At 37.6% G+C, this 23,163-nt stretch overlaps 1 protein-coding gene across 1 annotated transcript in view; it reads right to left on the bottom strand.

Moving 5' to 3' along the window:
- Window positions 1-23,163, bottom strand: part of TRIO (trio Rho guanine nucleotide exchange factor) — a gene marked incomplete at its 5' end in the record, with an annotated part of 463,708 nt that overhangs the window by 377,594 nt on the left and 62,951 nt on the right. Inside the window, 4 exon segments of the mRNA XM_072411970.1 lie at window positions 740-909; window positions 3,131-3,322; window positions 4,457-4,579; window positions 7,570-7,800. Of these exon segments, the coding sequence (XP_072268071.1) occupies window positions 740-909; window positions 3,131-3,322; window positions 4,457-4,579; window positions 7,570-7,800 (716 nt within the window).

Genomic DNA, 23,163 nt, shown 5'->3' with positions numbered 1-23,163 from the left:
CTGGTCCCGCTGATCGCCGATGATCCTTCTTCATCCAGCGCCGGGTGTCTTCTGAAGCGAGAAGCCGTCCGGCTGAGAAAAAAATAGCCGGACGGCTTCCCTGCATGCATGATGACGTCGGCGCATGTGCGGGAAATTCAAATTCAAACTCATTCATTCATTTTGTATTGGATTCAATACAAACTCCTGTATTCAATCCAATACAAAATAATTCAAATAAATACAAAGTGTTTTTTTTTTTAAATGATTGTGTGTTTTAAACATTTTTTATATTCATAATATCTACTAGAACCCTTGTTTGGACATATTTCTGTAAGCTACAGGTCTACAATTTAAAAAAAAAAATTCATGAAAAACAGTGGATCACTTTTGGTACAGAAATCTAGACCTCAGTGTAACGCTCAGGTGGTTAATTTTGAGTTAACAAAGAGCCCTAGACTAAATTAATGTGAGAACATTGGCATGTACAACAAGACCTGTGTTTTTATGTTTGTGTGTGCAGCAGGGGTCTCTCTACTTTTTTATTTCTTTTGATAAATCAGAAATTTTCAACCATTTTTTTTAAACACTTGCTTTCACTTAACTTCATTGCTATCACTAGGGGACTATTGGACCCCTAATGTCACCCCTACCCGATGATCAAGCAAAGACTGTACTTGATCAGCAACTAAGAAAGATGTGATAAAATTGTACTTGGCACAAGTCATACTCCGTTCAGACATTCTAGACAAATATTTACCGTAATTGTTGAATTAGATCTTCCCCTTCTTTAATAATATTAACTGTAAACTGGAGTGTTGTCTGCTGCTGTTGCCCAAAACGTTTGATCAGATCCTGAACAGCTTCCACTGATTCTGCATACACATCATCCAACAGTTCCTTTTGGAGGTCTTCCAGCCATGCCCACAGCTACAAGGAAAACATAAATTGTAATAGTTTTGCACAATGGAAAAGTGGGGTGCATACAACAAGGAATAACTGATAATGAAAAACATACAAAATAATGTTTATGACTCAACTTTTCAGTTAAAAGATGTCAAAAATTAAAAGAAGTACAGTATCATTACATAAAAAAAAATGTATTACATGACATCTTATGTTTAATAAATGGTCCAGGGTAATTAACTAGAGAGATGGATTAACCCATCCACAGTAAACAGAAAAAATGTAAAAGGTTCCTGGGACAAATGTGGAGAAGGCATTTGATCAGGTGGTTTGGGCCTTTCTTCACACCTCCCTACCCTATGGATTCCCCGTTTTAGCGTTCTAGGATCCAATCTTTATACTCAGTAAAAGGGCTGGACAGAACACCTTTAGCTCTGACCCTGGTTGTAGGCTTTTCCTAATGGAACAACATAGGGCTGTCCCTTATCCCCCCCCTGCTTTTCATCCTACTTTTTGAATCGTTCTTGAGAAAAATTAAAACGAACACCCAGGGCCTAAAAGTAGAGGCAACAACACACAAAGTAGCTGCTTACACAGATGACCTTCTCTTGTACATTTGAAACCCTGCTGTCTCCTTTACTAACTTTCTACAAGAATTTAGGAAATTTAGTCGCCTCTCCAACTACAAAATTAAGCTACACAAATCAGAAGCATTGGCATGCCTTCTGAAAGATGTTTAAAAAAAAGCCCTAGAGCCATGTTTTGCATCAAATGGGCCACAAAAGCAAAACAATATCCAGGTGCATGCATTCTTGTCAAATTATCAGTATAGTAGAGCTGATCTTTATACCCCTCTTAAATACTATTAAGAAAGACCTCCATAGATGGAAGCAACATGCTTTCTCTTGGATTGGCAGATGCAAGATTTTAGAAACTAATGTTATGCCAAAAATGACTATACTTCCTTCAGACGTACCAAATTATTTATCACGGAATCTTTTGCAGAAATTTGACACTGAATTTCTGCGGTTTATCTGGCACTCAGACTCCCCTAGGTTCAGCAACTGACTCCTTAAGTCTAGAGGGGCATGGCATTGCTGGACCTGATCCAAAATCAGAATGCAATACATGTGGCCAGATTATTAGACTGGTTTTAAACATAGGTGTTTTAAGCAATGGGTTGCACTAGAACAGTGGTCGCCAACCTTTTTGGAGCTACGGACCACTAAAACCACAAACTGGACCACGCGTGTGCCGGGAACCGTGTGTCACTCAGAGGGGAAGAAACTTCCCCCAGAGTGACGTCATGATGCCAGAACCCGCCCACTCTCCCAACGCAGGACTGAGCCTAAAAACCTTGCGGGGGACATAGTCTGCAGGTCTGGCCAGTGCACTCCCCCAGCGGGATCCTTCTCCTGACTGGCACTAGTCAGAGCCGTGGACCACCAAAATTTTCACGCAGACCACCGGTTGGCGACCCTTGCACTAGAAGATGCCCAGTCTCGAATTCCTCTAGCAAGAGCAAAATGGTACCCTTTATTAAATTGGTTGGCCTTTGTAAACACCTGCTGATTGGTATGATCCTTAAAACAGTCACTACATACTTCTGGGCTTTAGGGCTCAATCAATATCAAAAGTCTGTGACACCAATAGTAGATCACCCACTATTTTTCCAGGTTTAAAAGACCCGAACTTCTGTCAATAGATGAGTTCGGAATGTGTCTGGACCAATCACTTTTTAACTAATGACTCCTGAGCTGATAGAAAGACCAGGATCTACCTGAATTAGGGTTTTGAAAGAAAATCAGATGAAGCATTTCTTATAGTGCCTTTCACCACCAAACGCTACGCTACTCTTGTGGCTCCTGTCACGAAACTTGAATACATGGGTAACTGGGATACTGATCTTGGCAAGACATGGGAACAAGAGGAGTGGAGCGAGATGGCCCACATGGTATCAAAGGTATCACTCAACTCTTCCCTAGTGGAAGTGAATTATAAGGTCTAACTAAGGTGGTATCTGGTTTCAGACCACATAGCATGCAATAGTATGCAATCTTTTTCTTCAACCCACTGAATTAAAGCGGAGTTGTTTCATGTGTTTAAAGAAAAACAATCACAAATGGTCTTTTCATTCTGAATGCGATTCATCCAATTGGTGACTAACCAAAAAACAACCTCTATAATTAGACAACATTACTTAGAAAAACAAACCATTAGCTCCTAATTTATTATTTCACATTACCTCTTTTACATGAGTATGAAGAGACACAGACATATCCAATAAAATCTTTCGATTTTCAACCCGCCTGACGAAATCTTGAATTCGATCTTCCAACTGATGTGCTGCTTGATAAATTTCTTCTGGGTCACACTCTCCGGTTTGTGCCAATTGCTCAGCAGCTTCAAGCAACTTGTCTGCATTGGTATAAGTATTCTATATGAAAAATAAATATGCATTTAACTGCTATTTTACTCTTTGTACCAAAAAATGGCTGAATTAAACTGTAGCCCAAAGGGGTTGTTCAATATTTAGCACAGCAGCTTGTTTTGTTTGGCCAGTGGGATGTGTCCCATTAATTTTCATCTTTGCTCTGTCTTGCCCTTGGCAATTATATAACCAGACATTGGATGGATGTGCTTTTACAGAGCACAAATGTGAGTCACCTTAGCACAAGTTGAAACTGAGTCTCAGGGATCACCTGCTGTGGCAGACTGGAGGCATGTTTAATGTCTTCCACATTATGCCTATTATGTTGTTAAATTACTCTGAAAACTATAGAAAAAGCAAGTATTTGAATTTAAAAGGGCAGAAAAATAAAGGCTTTATCATTCTTTAACCTCCCTGGCAGTATTCCTGAGTGTGGTTCTGGGTTATTTTCAGTGCCAAACGTGTAACCCCAAGCCACATTGTGTGTGGAATTGCCAGGGACTTTAAAATACCTTTGTAAAACAAAATATATATTGAATAATATTGTGAGTGTATATATTGATTATTATTGTGTGTGTGTGTGTACCGTATACTGTATTTTTCGCTCCATAAGATGCACTAAGATACACGTTATTTGAAGGTTCTGCTCCCCGCCTACCTTGCATTGTGAAATAATCCTACCCTTCATATACCAGCAGCATGGGAGCTGTGACAGTCTGTGCTGCTGTCATTACCCCAATGTATAAACTTTCATATGTTCCACACCAATTTTTGTAGAAACTTGAAATTTTCAGGGTACACAGGGAACCCCAAGAGCTGATAAACCTAATTAAACTTAAAATTTCAGGTTTATACATTAGGGATAATGACAGCAGCAAAGACACAGACACAGCTCTCATGCTGCTGGTGTAGGAGGGGTAGGATAATTTCACAATGCAAGGAGAACTGCACAGTATAGTACTGGTGTTCAAAATATTTTTTTTCTTGTTTTCCTCCTCTAAACCTAGGTGCGTTGCATAGTGCGGAAAAATACGGTATGTATGTGTGTGTCTTTCTCAATCTTTTGCACCCTAAAAGTAAAGGTAGGTTCAGACCTGAGGTAACCTGTTGAATTAAGGGCAAATATTGAATATTTCTTACCTGAGCAACTTCCTCAAAATCTTCATGACGTTTTTGCAATGCTCTTGCTCTGTGAAGAGATTTTCCTACACCAGTGTGTTTACTGAGAAATGCTTCACCGTGATTTTCAATCCAATCCAGCACCTTTAATAAATGAAAAAAAATAATTTCACGTTTTCCCAGGCAAAATTGATTACACAAATATAAAAAATAAAATTTTATATATAAGCTTTAAATATATTTAATCCAACAATTGCGGCAGAAAATGATTACTCTCCACATATCACCATTCATTAATTGAAAAAATTATATGTGATCACTTCCATTTCCTGCATGACACTGATTTAATTCCCCACTGACTTTTATTTTGCTTCTTTCTTTCATATGCGCCTTAGTATAGTGACTCAAAAATTAACTGCACCCAAACATAAGAGAGTTATGTTTGTTACATTGTTATGTTAAAAAAAGACCTGGCAGACACATATTTAGGTTGAAAATAGGTCCATCAAGTTCATCCACAAGGGAAATCAACATATCCCAGATAAAACCCTGTAGACATTATAATCCAGAGGAAGGCAAAACCCATGGATCGATTTGGCATTACGCCAATCAATTGGTACAATGCTTGTAAATTTAAGAATCTCTAAACATTAGAAACAATGGCTTTGAAATAAGCAGGCACAGCTCTTTAAGGACATGTGGATGTAATCCATCAGGTCTTGGTGCTTTATCAACCTTCATTTTATCCAACTAGTTCTCAATCATATCAATTTTGAGCCACTGTGGCTCGTTTAAGGCATTTACATTGCTTTTAGCAATCTCGACTTAAAACTCAGCCATTTCCATTGTTTTCAGTTATCCTCAGTTGACCCGCAGAAAGTTATGATTTGAAAAATTAATTTGTTTGTTACCTACTGCACAAGATACGTGGTATATCTTTTGGATAGTCCATGGGGCTTCCAAAACATTGGAATCAACAATTAGAGTATTGGGAACTTGTATGGCAGAGCATATTTACAAAAAAAAAAAAAAAAAAAAAAAAAAAGTCATAATGGTATCATTACATTTCGGTTAAAGATATAATTGTAACCCAAAAGATTTGAAAGTGGTTGGTATTATTAGGGTTGAAAACTTGTGAAAATTTAAAATGTTCTGTTTTCTGTAAGAAATCAAACGGATCTTTGATATAAAAACATTTGTACCAAATGGCTTAAATGTAGAATTTGATTTGTACTGTTTTATAGGTAAATTATATGTATGTATTATGTTTTTTTTTTTTTATTTAATTTTGAAGAGATTATCTTGTAAAGAACAGATGTATGTTGATTTTAGTATGAAAACGGTTAACTCCCATATAGTTCTATAATTGGTTTTACAATTATTCAAGTGTGGACGCCACCCCTGATGACACTCCATTCCAAGCAAAACGCATAGGAAGGTCTTTCGTGATGCATCATTTGCAGATTACTTTGACATTCCTGACTTTGACAATAAGCTAAACACTTCATAATTTTATTGTTTCATTCAACAAAATAGTTTTACACTATTAGAAGAGGTTTTTTGATTTCTCTTGAGGAGCTGCTACAGTTCACTGGGTTGGAATTACAATGACCAGTATATGGAGATGTGATTTTGGAATCTCTACTGATATATTTGGTTGGTTGGTTGTTCGCTGATAAGAGGGATACGCATTGACAGGTGAATGTGAAAAAGATTCAATTTGCAGGTGCATAAAGAACCATTAGTTAAATATGAAGGTCAATATTAGTGAGTGCATTTAAAATCTTTCTTTTTTGTTGGCAGGATTATAACTTTACAACTTTGTCAAATATTATTTTGTATTCATTTTGTACTATTTTGTATGAACACTCGTTTCATGTTTTTTTTCATGGAAAACAAGGATATTTCTAACTGACCCTAAACGCACACAAACACACGTAAAAACTGAAAAGTTCTGAGTGCATAAGTATCTATACCTTGTGCTGCCATGAAAACCCCATGTTTGACCACTATTTACTTTTGTTACCATTGTGATTAATCTTAAAATAAAAAGAAAAATCACTTCCACTAACTTTTTTTCAATACTTGTAAAAGCCAAAAGCCTCCTGAGATGCAGGATGGATCCCAGGAGGCTTTGTACTCCTATTCAGTCTTTACCGCCAAAGGGGAGGGGCTTCCCACTTAAAAAAAAACATTTAGGGGGAAAAACAAGCTACTTTTTACTTTGTATAAAAGAGTTATCTACCTGGTTATATAAAAGAAAAATGTTGGTGATAGGTTCACTTTAGGAGAATATTTTCTCGAATCAGAAGACACCCATATCAATAATGAATAATAAAAAAAAAAAAAAAAAAAAAAAAAACGGGGAAGAAAAGAGTACCCCAATATTCAAACGGGAAGAGAATCAGACATTTTTGCAAATAACTAAACTAATTTTAGTCTTTACATACATACATACCATTACATACATAGTCCTCACCAGCCCGTTTTTGGTGGGCGGGATGCCTGGCTGCCATGCTTCTTCCGCCCAGCTCTAATCCTCTAAAAGGACAAGCTAGTGAGTGGCTGCTATGTTCTCAGCTGATAAGAGCTGATTGCTTATTAGAGATAAGGGAGAAGAGCACAGCACAGCTATGATGAGATCGGAACACAGGCTGTCCCTCCCCCATTATCTAGCTGTGCTGAGTCTTCTATAAAAAAAATTGTATAACAATGTCTCTACCCAGTGTGTAATAACGTCATCGGAGCAGTCTGTACTGCAGCTAGCTACATCAACTAACCTTAAAAGATTGCTCTCCTAATCATCTCAAAACATATCAGTACACGCATTCAGAGGACATTGAATTATAGAGGCATGATCTGAGGTCTAAAGTGCATGGATTGAGGTTGACCTGAAGGACATGCATTTTTTAAATCTAACAGACTAGACAGTAAAACAAATCTGTTTAACTTAGATTACCATTGCAACTATAAGAGCAAAATTGAAAAAATAATACAACAGCTCACTGTTCACAAGCGTGCCAGTTATCTAATGTTTGTACTTGAGGTTGCTGAGCCCTGATATAAACAATTATTTTTCAAATATATAGATATCATGCAGAACTATTACTGTAACATCGAACCACAGATCTCACCTGTTGAACATCTTGCTGAAAAACACACAGTTGTAACCTTTGATGCAATCGAACCTTCCGATGTTGCCAAATATTCTCTAGCTGCCTCTGGTGGTGGAGAACTTCATGAATGACATCCAAGACATGATGCACAGCCTTAGAGTAATTAGCTGAAGCAGTTAGGGAATCAGAGCTACTAGGAGATAAAGGACGCTGAAGCTTGTCAAGCAGTGATTTTCCATCCTGGCTAACCTGTCAAAATTATTTTGCAATATTTAAAATAGAGTATTGAACCAGTGTAACAGAACATTAAATGTAAACTATGCATTGGATTCTTCCTATTGATGTTATGTAAAAACATTTTAACTAAAAAAAATGAATGATGCTTGGAATCTAAAGGAAAATATTTAAAAAAAAAAAAAAAAATTAAAATTTTAATATGGTGGATTCTACAGGGAATGGCAAATGTTTGTCCAAATCTCAGAACAATCAATCCTTTAAAGCAGCGGTCGCCAACCAGTGGTCCGTGAGAAAATTTTGGGGGTCTGCGGCTCTGGCCAGTGTACCCTTGAATGGGGTCAGGAGAAGGACCCTGCTGGGAGGGGGGCGCAAACTGGGGGAGGTTTCTCCACCTTTGAGTGATTTTAGTGGTCCGTGGGACCAAAAAGGTTGGTGACAACTGCTTTAAAGTATTACTGTTCTTTCATAAAAAAAAAATAAATAAAAAAAACAATCTTGCCATTCTTCAGAATTGTGTTTAACTACCACAACAAATAATTAAACAGCTCCAGTCATCCACAGCTGTAAATATTACAAAAGAAGAATGTAATGTGGAAATAATGTAAATCTCTAAAATCTGGATTGCCAAAAAGCTAAAAGTCTGAAGCACCCTTTTGGCAAAACTAGATCAGCAGTGCTCAACCAAGAATTTTTTTTAAGCTGGGTGAGAAGAAATTATAGTGGCTGGAAGCCCCTCTATTGTGACCTAAACAGTAACTACCAAAAACAGCTAGGAGGTTGCTGAAAAGTAGTGGGTGGTGCACCCAGCACAAAGGGGCTGAGGAGAACACTGCCCGCTCACCCCCAACATTGCCCAGAACCATTCTTAGGGGAGATTGGCTTATCCCAACAATGTGACAAAAATGTGTTATTTATTAATATTATGATTTTTTATAGGAGTGCAAAAGACAGATGCACACAGTGGCACAGGAGAAGGAGAGGACCCTGCACCGAAGAGTTTACAAACTAGGAGGTAGGGGAAGTATCACACATTAGGAGGGGAGAAAGGTAGCTGGGACAAGAACTGTGGAGGGATTTGAAGGCAAAGCACAGGAGCTTGAATTGAATTCTAAGGTGAAATGGAAGCCAATGAAGAGAAATACAAAGAGATGCAGCAGAAGAGGAGTGTTGGGAAGGATGGATGAAGGATGGTGGAGGGGAGAGTCGGGTTAGTGGAATACCAGAGAAGAGGGTGCCACAGTAGTCCGGGGGAGAGATCATGGGGGCCTGTACAAGGAGTTTGATGGTCTCTCTGGACAGGTAGAGGCAGATTTTGAAGATGTTGCGCAGGTGGAAAATGACAGGACCTGTAAATGTTCTAAATTTGAGGGGTAAATGAGAGGGCAGAATCGAAGGTGACGCCAAGACAATGTGCCTAAGGGAGGGACGAATGACAGTGTTAACAGTTAAAAATATGTCAGGGGGAGATTTGAAATTTAAGGAGGGAAGATTATGAGTTCTGTTTTATCCAAAATGAGTTTCAGAAATCTGTCAGCCATTCATGACGAGATGGCCAACAGGCAGCATGAAACCTTATCCAGTACTGAAGGATACAAGTTAGGGGTGGACAGATAGATTTGAGTGTCATCAGCATACAGATGGTACTATAAACCAAAGAGAGTCTTGAGTGAGAAGATGTACGAAGAAAAGAGAACCGGTCCAAGAACTGACCCTAGTTGAACAGCAACAGGGAGGAGAGTGGGAGAGGAGAAATTGCTATTAAAAGAAACTTGAAAGAAGCGGTCAGACAGGTAGGAAGCAAACCAGGAGAGAACAGTGTCACTGATACCAATGGAGTGCATGATTTGGATTAGAAGAGGGTGATAACAGTGTGAAAAATGTGTTCAGGCAAATAACCTGAGGAATGTTGACAGCGGTCAACATCCAATGCCTCTAGATTTGTTGAACAAAACGAAGGGATCTTTGGGCAGCTGAAAGATAAACTTGCACAGGCCAAACCATATTTATAATTAAATTACTTTTGAGTAAATGAGCCAGATGCAGGTAAAAGTATGAATTGGAGGGCCTGATCACAGCAACAGGCAGAGGCAACCATAGACAAAAAGAAAAAATGTCTCAGATCACCTTGTCTCTAGAAAAGACTAATAAGTGTTCCTTGCAAGGTAAGCCCGGCAGTTAGGAAGCTTGTCTTACAGAGGTAAGCACTACAATGAAAATAACCTTGTAGGTAATAGTTGAAGAAAAAATGCCTCTAATGTGTTCAAATGACAGCTTCTAAAATGCAAAGAGATTACAATCCTGTGCATCATTTAAGAGCCCAAAAAGGTAACATCATTGCTCTCTCTGTCACACCCAAGACCCCAAAGGTCCTTAATCAAAGAGTGAGGAGCAAGCAGTCTTTGAAATAAAATTATTAGAACAGAGACTTAACTTTTAATGTTGTTAATAACTAAACACTGGTTCATACCCAACTTACTACAAAAACTCCTAAGGTGAAAGAAGTAAGCCTAAAATGTCCAATAACAGAAATTGCAGTCACTCGGAGAAGATCGAAGAAGGAGGACCCTGTGTGCTGAGGATCTGGGCGGACGAGCAGGATGCCAAAGAAACAAGCTAAGTGGGGTTTTTTTTATGTTTTTGGCGACCCCGAGTTTGACTTGGGATTACCGCTTTTTGCAGGTAAAATCCACCCCGAGTCACAATCGGGAATATCGCTGGGGGGGGTTTAAAAATCACTTTCCTATACAACCTGGATTTCAACAGCCATGCCACTGCAGCCAGCAACTTACATAGCAGATCTCAAAAGTCAGACTGGTGCTGGAAATCTTACTATGTTAGCATGCAACATTTACTCAGGCCCAGGTGAGGCAATGCAGATCACTTGAATGGCATCAACCATGACCATGCAAGCAGACAAGAAAGAATTTTCAGGGGGAAGGAAGAGCATTTATCAGGGTTTTTTTATTTCACAAAGCCTTCATATCAGCCACTGATTTTACAAGGGGATTCCTAGAAGTGGGGATACAAATGGGATTGGGTTCTTTATCTGTACTATTTGTCTTTCTATGATCCTGGAACTTGATAACTGTTCATTCCCCCTGGACTCCAAACTCATTTTCTTTAATGCCATCATCTGGGTATCACTTTTGTAAACAGTGTGTTTGTTACAAATTGGCTATTTGAAACCTTTACTGACCCTCACTGCAGATCTTACCCCCTTCCCGGGTCGTTGGCTATAAAAATTCCAACTTCAGGACTTACTGGAACTATTTTCTTTATGTACCAAGGACTCCTTTTGAGCCTTCGTGCACTCAGGACTTCTGAACTTATCTCTCAGCTTTATTCTTATCCTACAGGCTTTTTGTTAGACAGCAATAACGGTGATCATAAACTCATTGGTCAACAATTTGGATATTATGTTGTGTATGCTCACAAAAGAACAGGGTGAAGTCTCGTTCCCGACGTTTTTCACCTAAATATGGCTTCCTCAGAGGTAATGGAGACTTGAGGAATGGTAATATGACTAATAAAGAGCATATGTATGTATCAGCAAAAAGACATTATCGACACAATATTAATATCTAGAACATAGAGTATGCAATATTACCAGTAGAGTAATATGTAATCAAACTGAAATACCTCATTGTCTTATAACATTGTGATAGTACAATCAATAATTGGAATAATGGTTTCTCAACTGGTAATAAGTTGTTCATAATCATATGCATCAAGCATGAGAAGAGAGGATAATGTTAACTCACAGTTAAATTCACTATGACCCGGGTTCACAAGCTCATTATCATGACCGTGTGCGAACGGTCATTTATGTAGGATGATTTTAGCAGGGAGGGGGTAACTCCCCTCTCCTCCCAGAGGCGTGTCTATTGACGTAGGACGTGCTCCCTATCAACGCTCTCACCTGCCAGTATGGGAGAAGGGACTTCTCTCTAATGCAGGTCTTGGATATTGGAGGATTCCGATGTCCAAAAGGAGGGACGGGTGCTTACAAGCACTGGACAATCTGTGCTGTCATACAAACAGGGCACACCAGTGTGGAACTGGATGTGCGACTCCTGTCCCTCGTAGGGAGCAAAGGGGAAGAAACATCTATACACTTGATGCAAAATATTCAAAAATATCGTATGAAGACTGTGAACAACAAGTGGACAGGTATGGTGTACATAATTATGATTATATTATGGTGTACATGATTATATGCAATATGTATGCACATGATTTGGATCATTTTTTTTGTGAGTTTCATATATATTATGTGAAAGAAGATGTTGTTATAGCTGTAAAGAATTATAAAATAATATTCCATTACATATTTGATAGTGGATGTCTAGGAAAGGCAGAGGTAGCTTAGACTGCTAAATGCATGGCAAGTCCTGGTGCAAGGAAGGGTTTGGGTTCATAGAGCACGGGACTGGCTTTTCATTGGGGTACAACCTGTATGCCAGAGATGGTTTGCACCTAAATGAAAGGGGGTCAGCTGTGATAGAAGAAAGATTTAGGGGAATGGTGGAGAGATATTTAAACTAGAACAGAGGGGTGTGGGACAGTTAAATAAGGTGGCAGAAAGGTTAGTCAGGTGTCAGCCACTAGTGGGGCTGGATTGGGTATAGATGGGGGGAAGGTTATTGATAATTGTATGGAACTTTTCGTGTTCCAAACAAACATTGGATTGTGCAGTTCTAGTTGTACTGAAAAACAAAACAATTTGGCAAACAATGCTGGTACATCCAGCAATGGTTAAAAGGGCCTGTTCACCAATGAACTAGAAGTCTAGCAAACAAAATAGGGGTGTTGGAAGCCTTAATGAGTGAAGAGCTAATATTTCTGGTTATACTCTCTTTCATAAAGACAGAGTCAAACGAAAGGGTGGTGGTGTCTGTCTGTATGTGAGAAGTGACCAGAAAGTGAATGTGAAAGAAGAAATTGCGAATAGAACAAGGGATGAGGTTGAGGCATTATGGGTGGAGTTGAATGTGGGGTTGAATAACACACACAATAAATTATAGGAGTCTGCTATAGGCGCCCCAGCGCTAAGGAAGAAATAGAGAATCAACTACTAGCACAGATTTAAAAAAAAAAAAAAAAAACCTGACTAACCTTTTGGGAATTTAATACCAGATAATTTTATGGTACTGGACCTAGTTCTTTTTAACAATGCAGAGCTTATAACAAATATGCATATAAAAGATAATCTGTGTGGCACTGTCTATAATATGATTTCATTTAATGTAAGTTGTAAACAGGAAGCAAAAACAGGAAAGAAAAAATTAAATGTTTTCAAGAGAGCAATTTTCTAATATTAAGGGCTGCTCTTTGTGATTTGGACTGGGAGACAATATTGTCCTCAAAGAACACAGAACAGAAATGGAAATGTTTTAAGTCTGTTCTACAAAAGCACACTGAAAAAAATATTCCAATGGGTAATAAATTTAAGAGGTTAAAATTAAAAACTATGTGGCTCACAGCTGATGTTAAAAAAGCCACAAGGAACAAGAAAAGGGCATTCAAAAAATAAAATTGTTTGAAAACTATAAAGAATATACCAAAAGATGTAAAAAGACCAAAAAATGTGCAAAACTTCAAAATGAAAAACAGATTGCAAAGGAAAATAAGGCAAACCCCAACATTTTTTGTAAATATGTTGATAGCAAAAAGATCAGATCTGAGCATGTAGGCCCCTAAAGGATGTTGCTAGGTTTGTAACTGTGGATAAAGAAAAGGCTGATTTACTAAACACTTTTTCTAGCTGTGTACACAAAGGAAAATTGCAGGTTCTAATTCATAACAGCAATGTCACTGTCTTAAATGAGTCACAATGGCTCAAAATTGATATGATTGAGAAACAGGCAAAATTAAGGTTGACAAAGCACCGGGACCTGATGGATTACACTACACCCACGTGTTCTCAAAGAGCTGAGCTCGGTTATTTACTCTATAGTCACTGGCATGGTACCGATTGACTGGCTTAAGTAAAGCCAATATGTTTCCTATCTTCAAAAAGGGAGCAAAGTCATTATCAGTTAACTATTAGTTTAACGTCCATAGTTCGAAAGGTGCTAGAGAGTTTAACAAAGAACCACATAAGGGTGTTTTTTGCTAGAAAATAATATTATAAGTGATCGTCAACATGGCTTCAAGAAAGACCGAAGTTGTCAAACAAATTTATTCTCTTTTTATGAGGTAGTAAGTAAACAGGTAGATAGTGGAATAGCAGTTGATATAGAGTACTTGGACTTTGCTAAAACATTTGACACAGTACCTCACAGAAGGTAAATATGCAAGTTAGGGTCAATAGGTTTAGAAAATTCAATTTGTAAATGGATAGAGAACTGGCTTAAAGACCACATCCAGAGAGTTGTAATTAATGATTCATACTGTGAATGGTCTAAGGTTATTAGTGGTGTACTCCAGGGTTCAGTGTTGGGACCTTTACGGTTTAACATCTTTACAAATAATATAGAGTTTGGGATTAAAAGTACAGTAAACTGTCGTTATCGAAGGATTAGGTTCCAAAACCACCCGTGATAAACGAAAACCCAGGTGGATGTCTAACTTTCTCCAACTGCACAAATGGCCAGCAGCCAATCACAACTGAATTTGGAATGCCCCATTCATTAAATTCAAATGAATGGGGCATTCCAATTGGCCAGACTGTTCCTCCTTTACTGCCCAGCATCCACACACTGACCTTTCTAAGTAGGTACTGCGATTTACCGGTACTGCAATTTTCGAAACGCGATATACAGTTAGGTCCATAAATATTTGGACAGAAACAACTTTTTTCTAATTTTGGTTCTGTACATTACCACAATTAATTTTAAATGAAACAACTCAGATACAGTTGAACTGCAGACTTGCAACTTTAATTCAGTGGTTTGAACAAAAAGATTGCATAAAAATATGAGGAACTAAAGACCTTTTTTACACAATCACTTCATTTCAGGGGCTTAAAAGTAATTGGACAACTGACTCAAAGGCTATTTAATGGGTTGGCGTGGGCAATTCCTTTGTTATATCATTATCAATTAAGCAGATAAAAGGCCTGGGGTTGATTTGAGGGGGGGTGCTCGTATGTGGAAGATTTTGATGTGGACAACATGTGGTCAAAGGAGCTCTCCATGCAGGTGAAACAAGCCATCTTTAGGCTGCAAAAACAGAAAAAACCCATCAGAGAAATTGCTACAATAATAGAAGTGGCAAAATCTACAGTTTGGTACAACATGAGAAAGAAACAAAGCACTGGTGAAGCAACACCAAAAGACCTGGACGTCCACGGAAGACAACAGTGGTGGATGATCACAGAATCATTTCCATGGCGAAGAGAAACTCCTTCACAAAAGCCAACCAAGAACAACACTCTTCAGGAAGTAGACATATCAATATCCAAGTCTACCATAAAGAGAAGACTGCATGAAAATAAATACAGAGGGTGCACTGCAAGGTGCAAGCCACTCATAAGCCTCAAAAATAAAAAGGTTGGATTGGACCTTGCTCAAAAACGTCTAAAAAAAGCCAGCACAGTTTTGGAAAAACATTCTTTAAACAGATGAAACCAAGATCAACCTTTACAAGAATGATGGCAGGAAAAAAGTATGGAGAAGGTGTAGAACAGCCCATGATCCAAAGCATATCACATCATCTGTAAAACACGGTGGAGGCAGTGTGATGGCTTTGGTGTGCATGGCTGCTAGTGGCACTGGGACACTAATGTTTATCGATGATGTGACACAGGACAGAAGCAGCGGAATGAATTCAGAGACATACGGTCTGCTCAAATCCAGCTAAATGCAATCAAATTGATTGGGAGGCTTTTCATAATACAGATGGACAATGACCCAAAACATACAACCAAAGCAACCCAGGAGTTTATTAAAGCAAAGAAGTGGAATATTCTTAAATGGCCAAATCAGTCACCTGATCTGAACGCAATTGAGCTTGCATTTCACTTGTTGAGGACTAAACTTCAAACAGAAAGGCCCACAAACAAACTGAAACTGAAAGCCACTGCAGTAAAGGCCTGGCAGAGCATTAAATAGGAGGAAACCCAGCATCTGGTGATGTCCATGAGTTCAAGGCTACAGGCTGTCATTGCCAGCAAATGGCTTTCAACCAAGTATTGGAAATTACCATTTTATTTTCAGCTTTTTAATTTGTCCAATTACTTTTGAGCCCCTGAATGAAGTGATTGTGTTAAAAAAGGCTTTAGTTCCTCACATTTTGTATGCAATCTTTTTCTTCAACCCACTAAATTAAAACTGAAAGTCTGCAGTTCAACTGCATCTGAGTTGTTTCATTTAAAAATAATGGTGGTAATTTACAGAGCCAAAATTGAAAAAAAGTTGTGTCCAAATATTTATAGATCTAACTGTAGAGGGGGACTACTGTAGCATTTCTGTGTTTGCAGATGACACCAAATTATGTAATGGAATTAAGTCTACAGGATGTCTATAATCTACAAGCAGACCTGGATGTACTGTTTGATTGGGCAGCGTACTGGCAAATGACATTTAATATAGATAAATGTAAAGTTATGCACTTGGGGGGTAACAACATGCATGCTTCATACTGTCTAGGGGGAATACATTTGGGGGAGTCAGAAATGAAAAAGGATCTGGGGGTTCTGGTAGATCATATACTTAATAATAGCATGCAATGCCAAGCTGCAATATCCAAAACTAGTAAAGTACTTTCTTGTTTAAAAAGAGGAATAGACTGCAGAGATGGAGACATAATCCTGCCCCTGTACAAAGCATTGGTCAGACCACATCTGGAATATGCAGTTCAGTTTTGGGCACCAGTTTACAAAAAGGACATTGTGGAATTGGAGAGAGTGCAGAGAAGGTCAACTAAACTATTAAAAGAAATGGAGGAGATACCCTATGAGGAGAGATTAGCTGAATTGAATCTATTCTGCCTTGAGAAGAGATGTTTAAGGGGGGATATGATCATCCAGTATAATTATATAAATGGTCAATATAGAGAACTCTCTTCCCAAATATTCACTTTGAGATCATTAAAAAAAAAAACAAGAGGGCACTGTTTGCGTCTCGAAGGAAGTTTAAGCTCTGTATTAACTGTATTACTGTATTTCTTCACTGTAAGGTCTGGAAGTAATTTCAGCAACTACTATAGATTGCTTTAGGAAAAAGCTGGATGTTTTTCTAGAAGCACTGAACATACCTGGTTATTAAGGCTTTAAATTAAAGATAACAGAGAGTGTTGATCCAGGGAACATCCGATTGCCTCATGGAATCAGGAAGGATTTTTTTCCCCAGTTGAAGCAAATTGTACCAGGGTGCTTCCTCTGAACCAACTATGTCTTATAGGGTTTTTTATCTGGGATATCTTTATTTCCATAGTGGTTGAAATGAATGGACTAATGTCTTTTTTTTCAACCTAACCTACTATGTAACAACGTAACAATGTCTCAACAGTGAATGTCATAAAAAGAATATATTTTACATAATTTTTTGAAAAATAAAGATACTACTGTAATACAGTTAATGATCTTGTATATGCATAATAAACATATAAATCAGTTGAATCCTAACACAATCTTAAAAGACTATATGATTAGGAAAATGTCCTTTTCACACAACACTAAAAATCTATATACTGTCTAATTCACATATAGCTGATTAACAGTCCAAGTGTTGAAAACCTATAGAGGATTGAAAGGAATCTCCTTAGGAAGAAAGCATAAAAAACTAAATTTTGACTATAGTATTGAAGGAGAATAGGAAAAGTTTTGTATGATGGAGTTTGTAAAAAACATGGTTGCACTGGAACATGCTGAGGGAGAGACCCATGTGTCCTTTTTACCAGGTTTAGTTGGAGACATTTAGTATAATGTGCAGCAAAATCTGTTTTATAGGAATGGTTTGAAAGACATTATGTCATTCAGACCTGGAGGTGTCAGGGCATTTAAGGAATAAATCCATTCAGTTTCCATTTTTAGTAAGGTGTTATCTATATCCCGACCCCTAGGGTTAGGGGATATTTTCTCCAACACCGAAAAGGAAATAGCTTTTGTTGTCAAAGTTATGTACAGTGCCTATATGATAGCTAATTGGTGTAACCATTTTTCCTGTAATAATCAAATATAAATGTTTGTACATACATCTGCGTAATGCTCTTTTAGTTTTTCCTATGTAGAATCTCCCACAGATGCAATAAATTAAGAAGATCAATCCCGAGGTAGAGCAGTCCATGTGGTGGACGACATTGTGCCATTTTTTATTTGGAAAGATAAACCCTTGCTGATCATTAAGCCATGGGCACTGTGTGCAATTTTCACATCTGTAGGTGCCTGGAGATTCCCCCCTAGTGGTGGTGGGGGTTCTTTCAGGGTAGTGACTATGAACCACTATGAATTTTTTGGTCACTTAATAGGATATTACAGTGTTTTTGTAAGATGTTTTGGATTTTCTTTATATTGATTACACTGGGGAAATGCATTTTTTGGTTGAATTAGATCTTACACTTGTTTTTTTACTAAATTTTGGGTGGTGAATCCAGAAACTACCCCAGTGTTTTGCGATCACATCTAGTTTTTACAATACAGGGTACCATCCATTTTTGTCAAAAAACATACAAATTCGCTGGATGCTCCAACAATAGTCAGCCATCATATGTACATGCCATCTACCCGGATACTGTCCTTCCATAACTTCAAATTTTGTTGGAATCGTTCACCTTGGTGGAATTTAAACACCATTGTTTAGAAAAAAAAACTGCAGGTAACACCATCTTGCATATGAGGAGTGCTCACCCACACGAACTTAAAAAAGTACCCCCCCCCCCCCCCCCCCAAGCCAATATCTCAGATTCAGGCGGAACTGCACTGTTATAACAGATTTCAAAAAAGAGTCTCAAGCTTTAAAAAAAAAAAAAAAGGCTCCTACAGGGGAGCTACAGTAGAAATCTCCTGAAAAAGGCAAACCAAAAAGCCTTGATATCAGATAGTCATTCTATATTAACACAAAGAAAAATCACAATCAGTTGAAGGCCCAGTCAGGGTCATTACAACCTTCAATAACCAATACAAAGAAATCCAAAACATCTTACAAAAACTCTGGAACATCCTATCAAGTGACCAAAAATATCATAATTCATTAACAAACATCCTAGTATCACATATCGTAAATCTCTGTCCTTGAAAGATACACTGGTTCATAGTCACTACGCTGAAGGAAGCCCCACCACCACTAGAGGGGGAATCTCCAGGCACCTAAAGGTGTGGAAAATGCACACAGTGCCCTTGGCTAAATGAACAGCAAGGGTTTTTTCTTCCAAATAAAGAACGAAACAAAATCTGCGACCAAATAGACTGCTCTACCTTGGGATCTGCTTAATTTCATGCATCTGTGGTAGATTCTACATAGAAAAAAACTATAAGAGCATTACACAAACATATGTACGAACACTTATATTCGATAAATACAGGAAAAATGGTTACACCAATTAGCCATCATGTAGGAACTGTACATAACTGACAATAAAGCTATTTCCTTTTCAGTGTTGGAGAAAATATCCCCTAACCCTAGGGGTGGGGATATAGATAACACAAAAATGGAAACCAAATGGATTTATTCCTTAAATGCCCTGACACCTCCAGGTCTGAATGATCTAATGTCTTTCAAACCATTGCTATAAAATAGATTTTGCTGCACATTATACTAAATGTTTCCAACTAAACCTGATAAATAGGACACATGGGTCTCTCCCCCAGTATGTTCCAGTGGAACCATGTTTTTACAAATTCCAATAAATGTAAAACTCCATCATACAAAACTTTTCTTAGTCTCCTTCAATAATATAGTCACAATTTTCTCTTTTATACTCTCTTCCTAAGGAGATTCCTTTCTATCCTCTATAGGTTTTCAACACCTGGACTGTTAATCAGCTATATGTGAATTAGACAGTATATGGAATTTTGGTGTTGTGTGAAAAGGACGTTTTCCTAATCATGTACTTGTTTAGGATGATTATGTGTTAGGATTCAACTAATAATATCTGTTTATTTTGCATATACAGGATCATTAACTGTATTACAATAGTATCTTTATTTTTCAAAAAATTACGTAAAATATATGCTTTTTATGACATCCACTGTTTAGACGTACATTATCAAATATGTGATGGAATATGGTTTTATAATTCTATACTACTATAACATCCGCTTTCACATAATTTGAAAATGACAAAATAATTCTAAGGTCCAAATCATGTGTATATTATTGCTTATAAAAATGTACACCATATTATAATCATAATTATGTACACCATACTATCCATTTGTTATTCAGTCCTAATACTTTATTTTTAAATCCTTTGGATCAAGTTTATAGACATTCCTACCCCTCTGCGCCCTACGAGGGACGGGAGGTGCACATCCAGTTCCACACTGGTGTGCACCATTTGTATGACAGCACAGACTGTCCAGTGCTTGTCAGCACCCGTCCCTCCTTTTGGGCATCGGAATCCTCCCATGTCCAGGACCTGCATTAGGGAGAAGTCCCTTCTCCCATACTGGCAGGTGACAGCATTGAAAGTTAACACACATCTTATGTCAATAGACACAGCTCTGGGAGGAGAGGGGAGTTACCCCCTCCCTGCTGAATCATCCTACATTGTTTTTATGAATGTTGGTTCGCGCACGAACGACAATTACCTTGTGAACCTGGGCGGAAGGAGGGACAAGTTCCGGCTTCAAGATCGGTATTGCGCATTCGCAGTTCAAATTAGAAGGCTTAGCCCTTTTTTAAGAGCGGCCTGTCCACAGCATACGGTCACTTCTGCTGACTGGCTGCGGATTACTACCAATTACTACTTTATTAACACTATCAAGATTGAATTAGGAGATATATACCAACTAGGTGAGTCATATAGCTCTCCAATTATGTTTTTATCTTCTTATTATCAGAGACCTTACCACATATTAAATTACATTTATTACAATTTTTCAGTACCAGCATAAAAAAAAAAAAAAAATACCCACTTTTCTTTGAGGCGCAAAGGGTTCAAGCTTTTCTCAATAAAAGTTAACATTTTCAAATATCCCAAATAAGGTTTAAATAAGGCCCTCTTCGTCAGTTAGACCTCTTTATGATCAGTTAAGTTGAATTTCAATACAAATTATAATCCATCATATTAAAAACCCTAATATTACATGTATCTCCAATGTATTTCTTTTCTCAGATAACTTCTTTCACCCATCTCCTCAATACCCAGCCAATTTTTATAACATTAACAAATTTGATCATCTCTGGATCATAGTGAATTAAACTGAGTAAACATTATACTCTCTTCTGTACATATATTTGGAGCTTAATGCATATGATTATAAACAACTAATTTTTCAGTTGAGAAAACCATATTCCAATTATTAAATGTACTATCACAATGTTATAAGACAATGAGGTATTTCAGTTTGATTACATATTACACTACTGGTAATATTGCATACTCTGTTATGTACTAGATAATAATAATGTGTCGAAAATGCCTTTTTGCTAATACATACATATATTCTTTAATAGTCATATTACCATTCCTCAAGTCTCTATTAACCCAAATTAGGCGAAACACGTTGGGAACTAGACATCACCCTGTTTGATCTGATCTTTTGTGAGCATACGCAACATTCGATCCAAATTGTTGAACAATGAGTTTATGATCAGGGTTATTGCTGTCTAACTACATAGTGATTTTTCTATCTTAGATTAGATCACATTTTATTCTATACAATCCTATATTTTATATTGTTTATTTCTGAGTGATTCAAATAAAGAGTGTTTTTTATTAACTTCTATAAAAGCCCTAAAAAGCCTCTCCTTCCCCCCAAAAAAGTTTGCTGTGCTTTTCTCTTTTAGTAATTAGATCACTGGAGGTTCCAACTTGTTGTTACCTTTTTGAATTGCCTGGGGGATTTTTTCCCGCTTGCAGCTTTTGGAGTTGACAGCCCAGCTACATGATGTAATTTCAGTGTACCTGGGACATGGAGTATATGGCTGTTTTTTGGGTACAGTGCTTATATACCTCCTAGGTTGGTATTTTTATTCTCCCTCTTATCTCTACATCTACCCTTTTCTCTAGTTTTTTATTATCTTTTTTTTTTTTAATTTAAAACTTTTTATTAGGCAGGTACAAGGGAAAACATACAATGTATACAGATAAATATTGAAATGAAACAAACTTGTTATTAATACAGAACACATAAAAAAGATCCAAAAACAACAACCAGTGTGGCATATGTGCTTCAAACAGATGAATAGTTCTAGAAATGTTTAGTTCATACCAGTCCACTAAAAAAAAAAAATTGAACATTTGTATTGGACAGTATAATAAAGAATTCTAATGGACTCAACCCGTGTATTTTATTTACTATAATGGGGTATCTTACAAATCTAACATGAGATGGGGTGGGGAATTTGCAGGGGAAATATGGAGAAGGAAAGGGTTTGGCAACTTTATTGGAAAAATATGGAGAAAATAGAACTCTGAAAACAAGAATAATTCGTATGGGATTTCTGTAGTGCTAAATAAATCAGTCTAAAGATTAAGTGTCAGCCCAGAGCGCTGTTAGATAATCCGCAGATTTATGAAACATGGTGTAATAGAACTATCCCTGATTTGTAGCCACTTTATACCACAGCAATACCATCTGGCATTTGTCATCTCTAACGTTATTACAAGCCATATAATTGATGTGCTCATTCTCTACTCAAACCATCTTGACCCCAATTGCTCCTTCATCTTTCTGTATCTCTCAAACTCTACCCATGGTGATCTAAAGGTCCCACCGAAGAAGCCTATATAGCTGAAACGCATTGGGATGCTACACAATGAACTACCAGAACCTATGTGCATAGAGATTTATGTCTAGAGCGCTTGTCCTATAAGGCTACTCCTCCAGCTTGGCTGGGGAGATGGGACTATCTAACTAGTGTATTGGACTTTTATTTGACTTATTTCTTTTGAATTGTTGTACATTACATGACTGTTATTATAACCTACTTATAACATATAAAATCTTCAGTTTGCCTTTTAAACCCCAGCTTCACTCTGTCTTTATTATTCTATACCTTGGTGAAGTGTACAGGTTAAAATGCAGGACCACGAATGAAGTGGTTCCGCCTTAAAGCACAAAAAGTATTAATCTTCTAGAAAATTATGCACATGTTAATAAGCATCTTTAATGTTCACAGAAACTCTCCATCGTGAGGGCAGTTCACATCAAAAGGCAGGACCACAATTGTAGTGGTCCCACCTCAAAGTTCAGAAAGCATGGATTGTCTAGAAAGACACAAACATGTTAATAAGCATATTTGATGTTCACAAAAAAACGAAACCCTG

Source organism: Pyxicephalus adspersus, chromosome 5 (assembly GCF_032062135.1).
Source record: "Pyxicephalus adspersus chromosome 5, UCB_Pads_2.0, whole genome shotgun sequence".
Lineage (NCBI taxonomy): Eukaryota > Metazoa > Chordata > Amphibia > Anura > Pyxicephalidae > Pyxicephalus > Pyxicephalus adspersus.
This window is presented reverse-complemented; position numbering and strand designations above follow the sequence as displayed.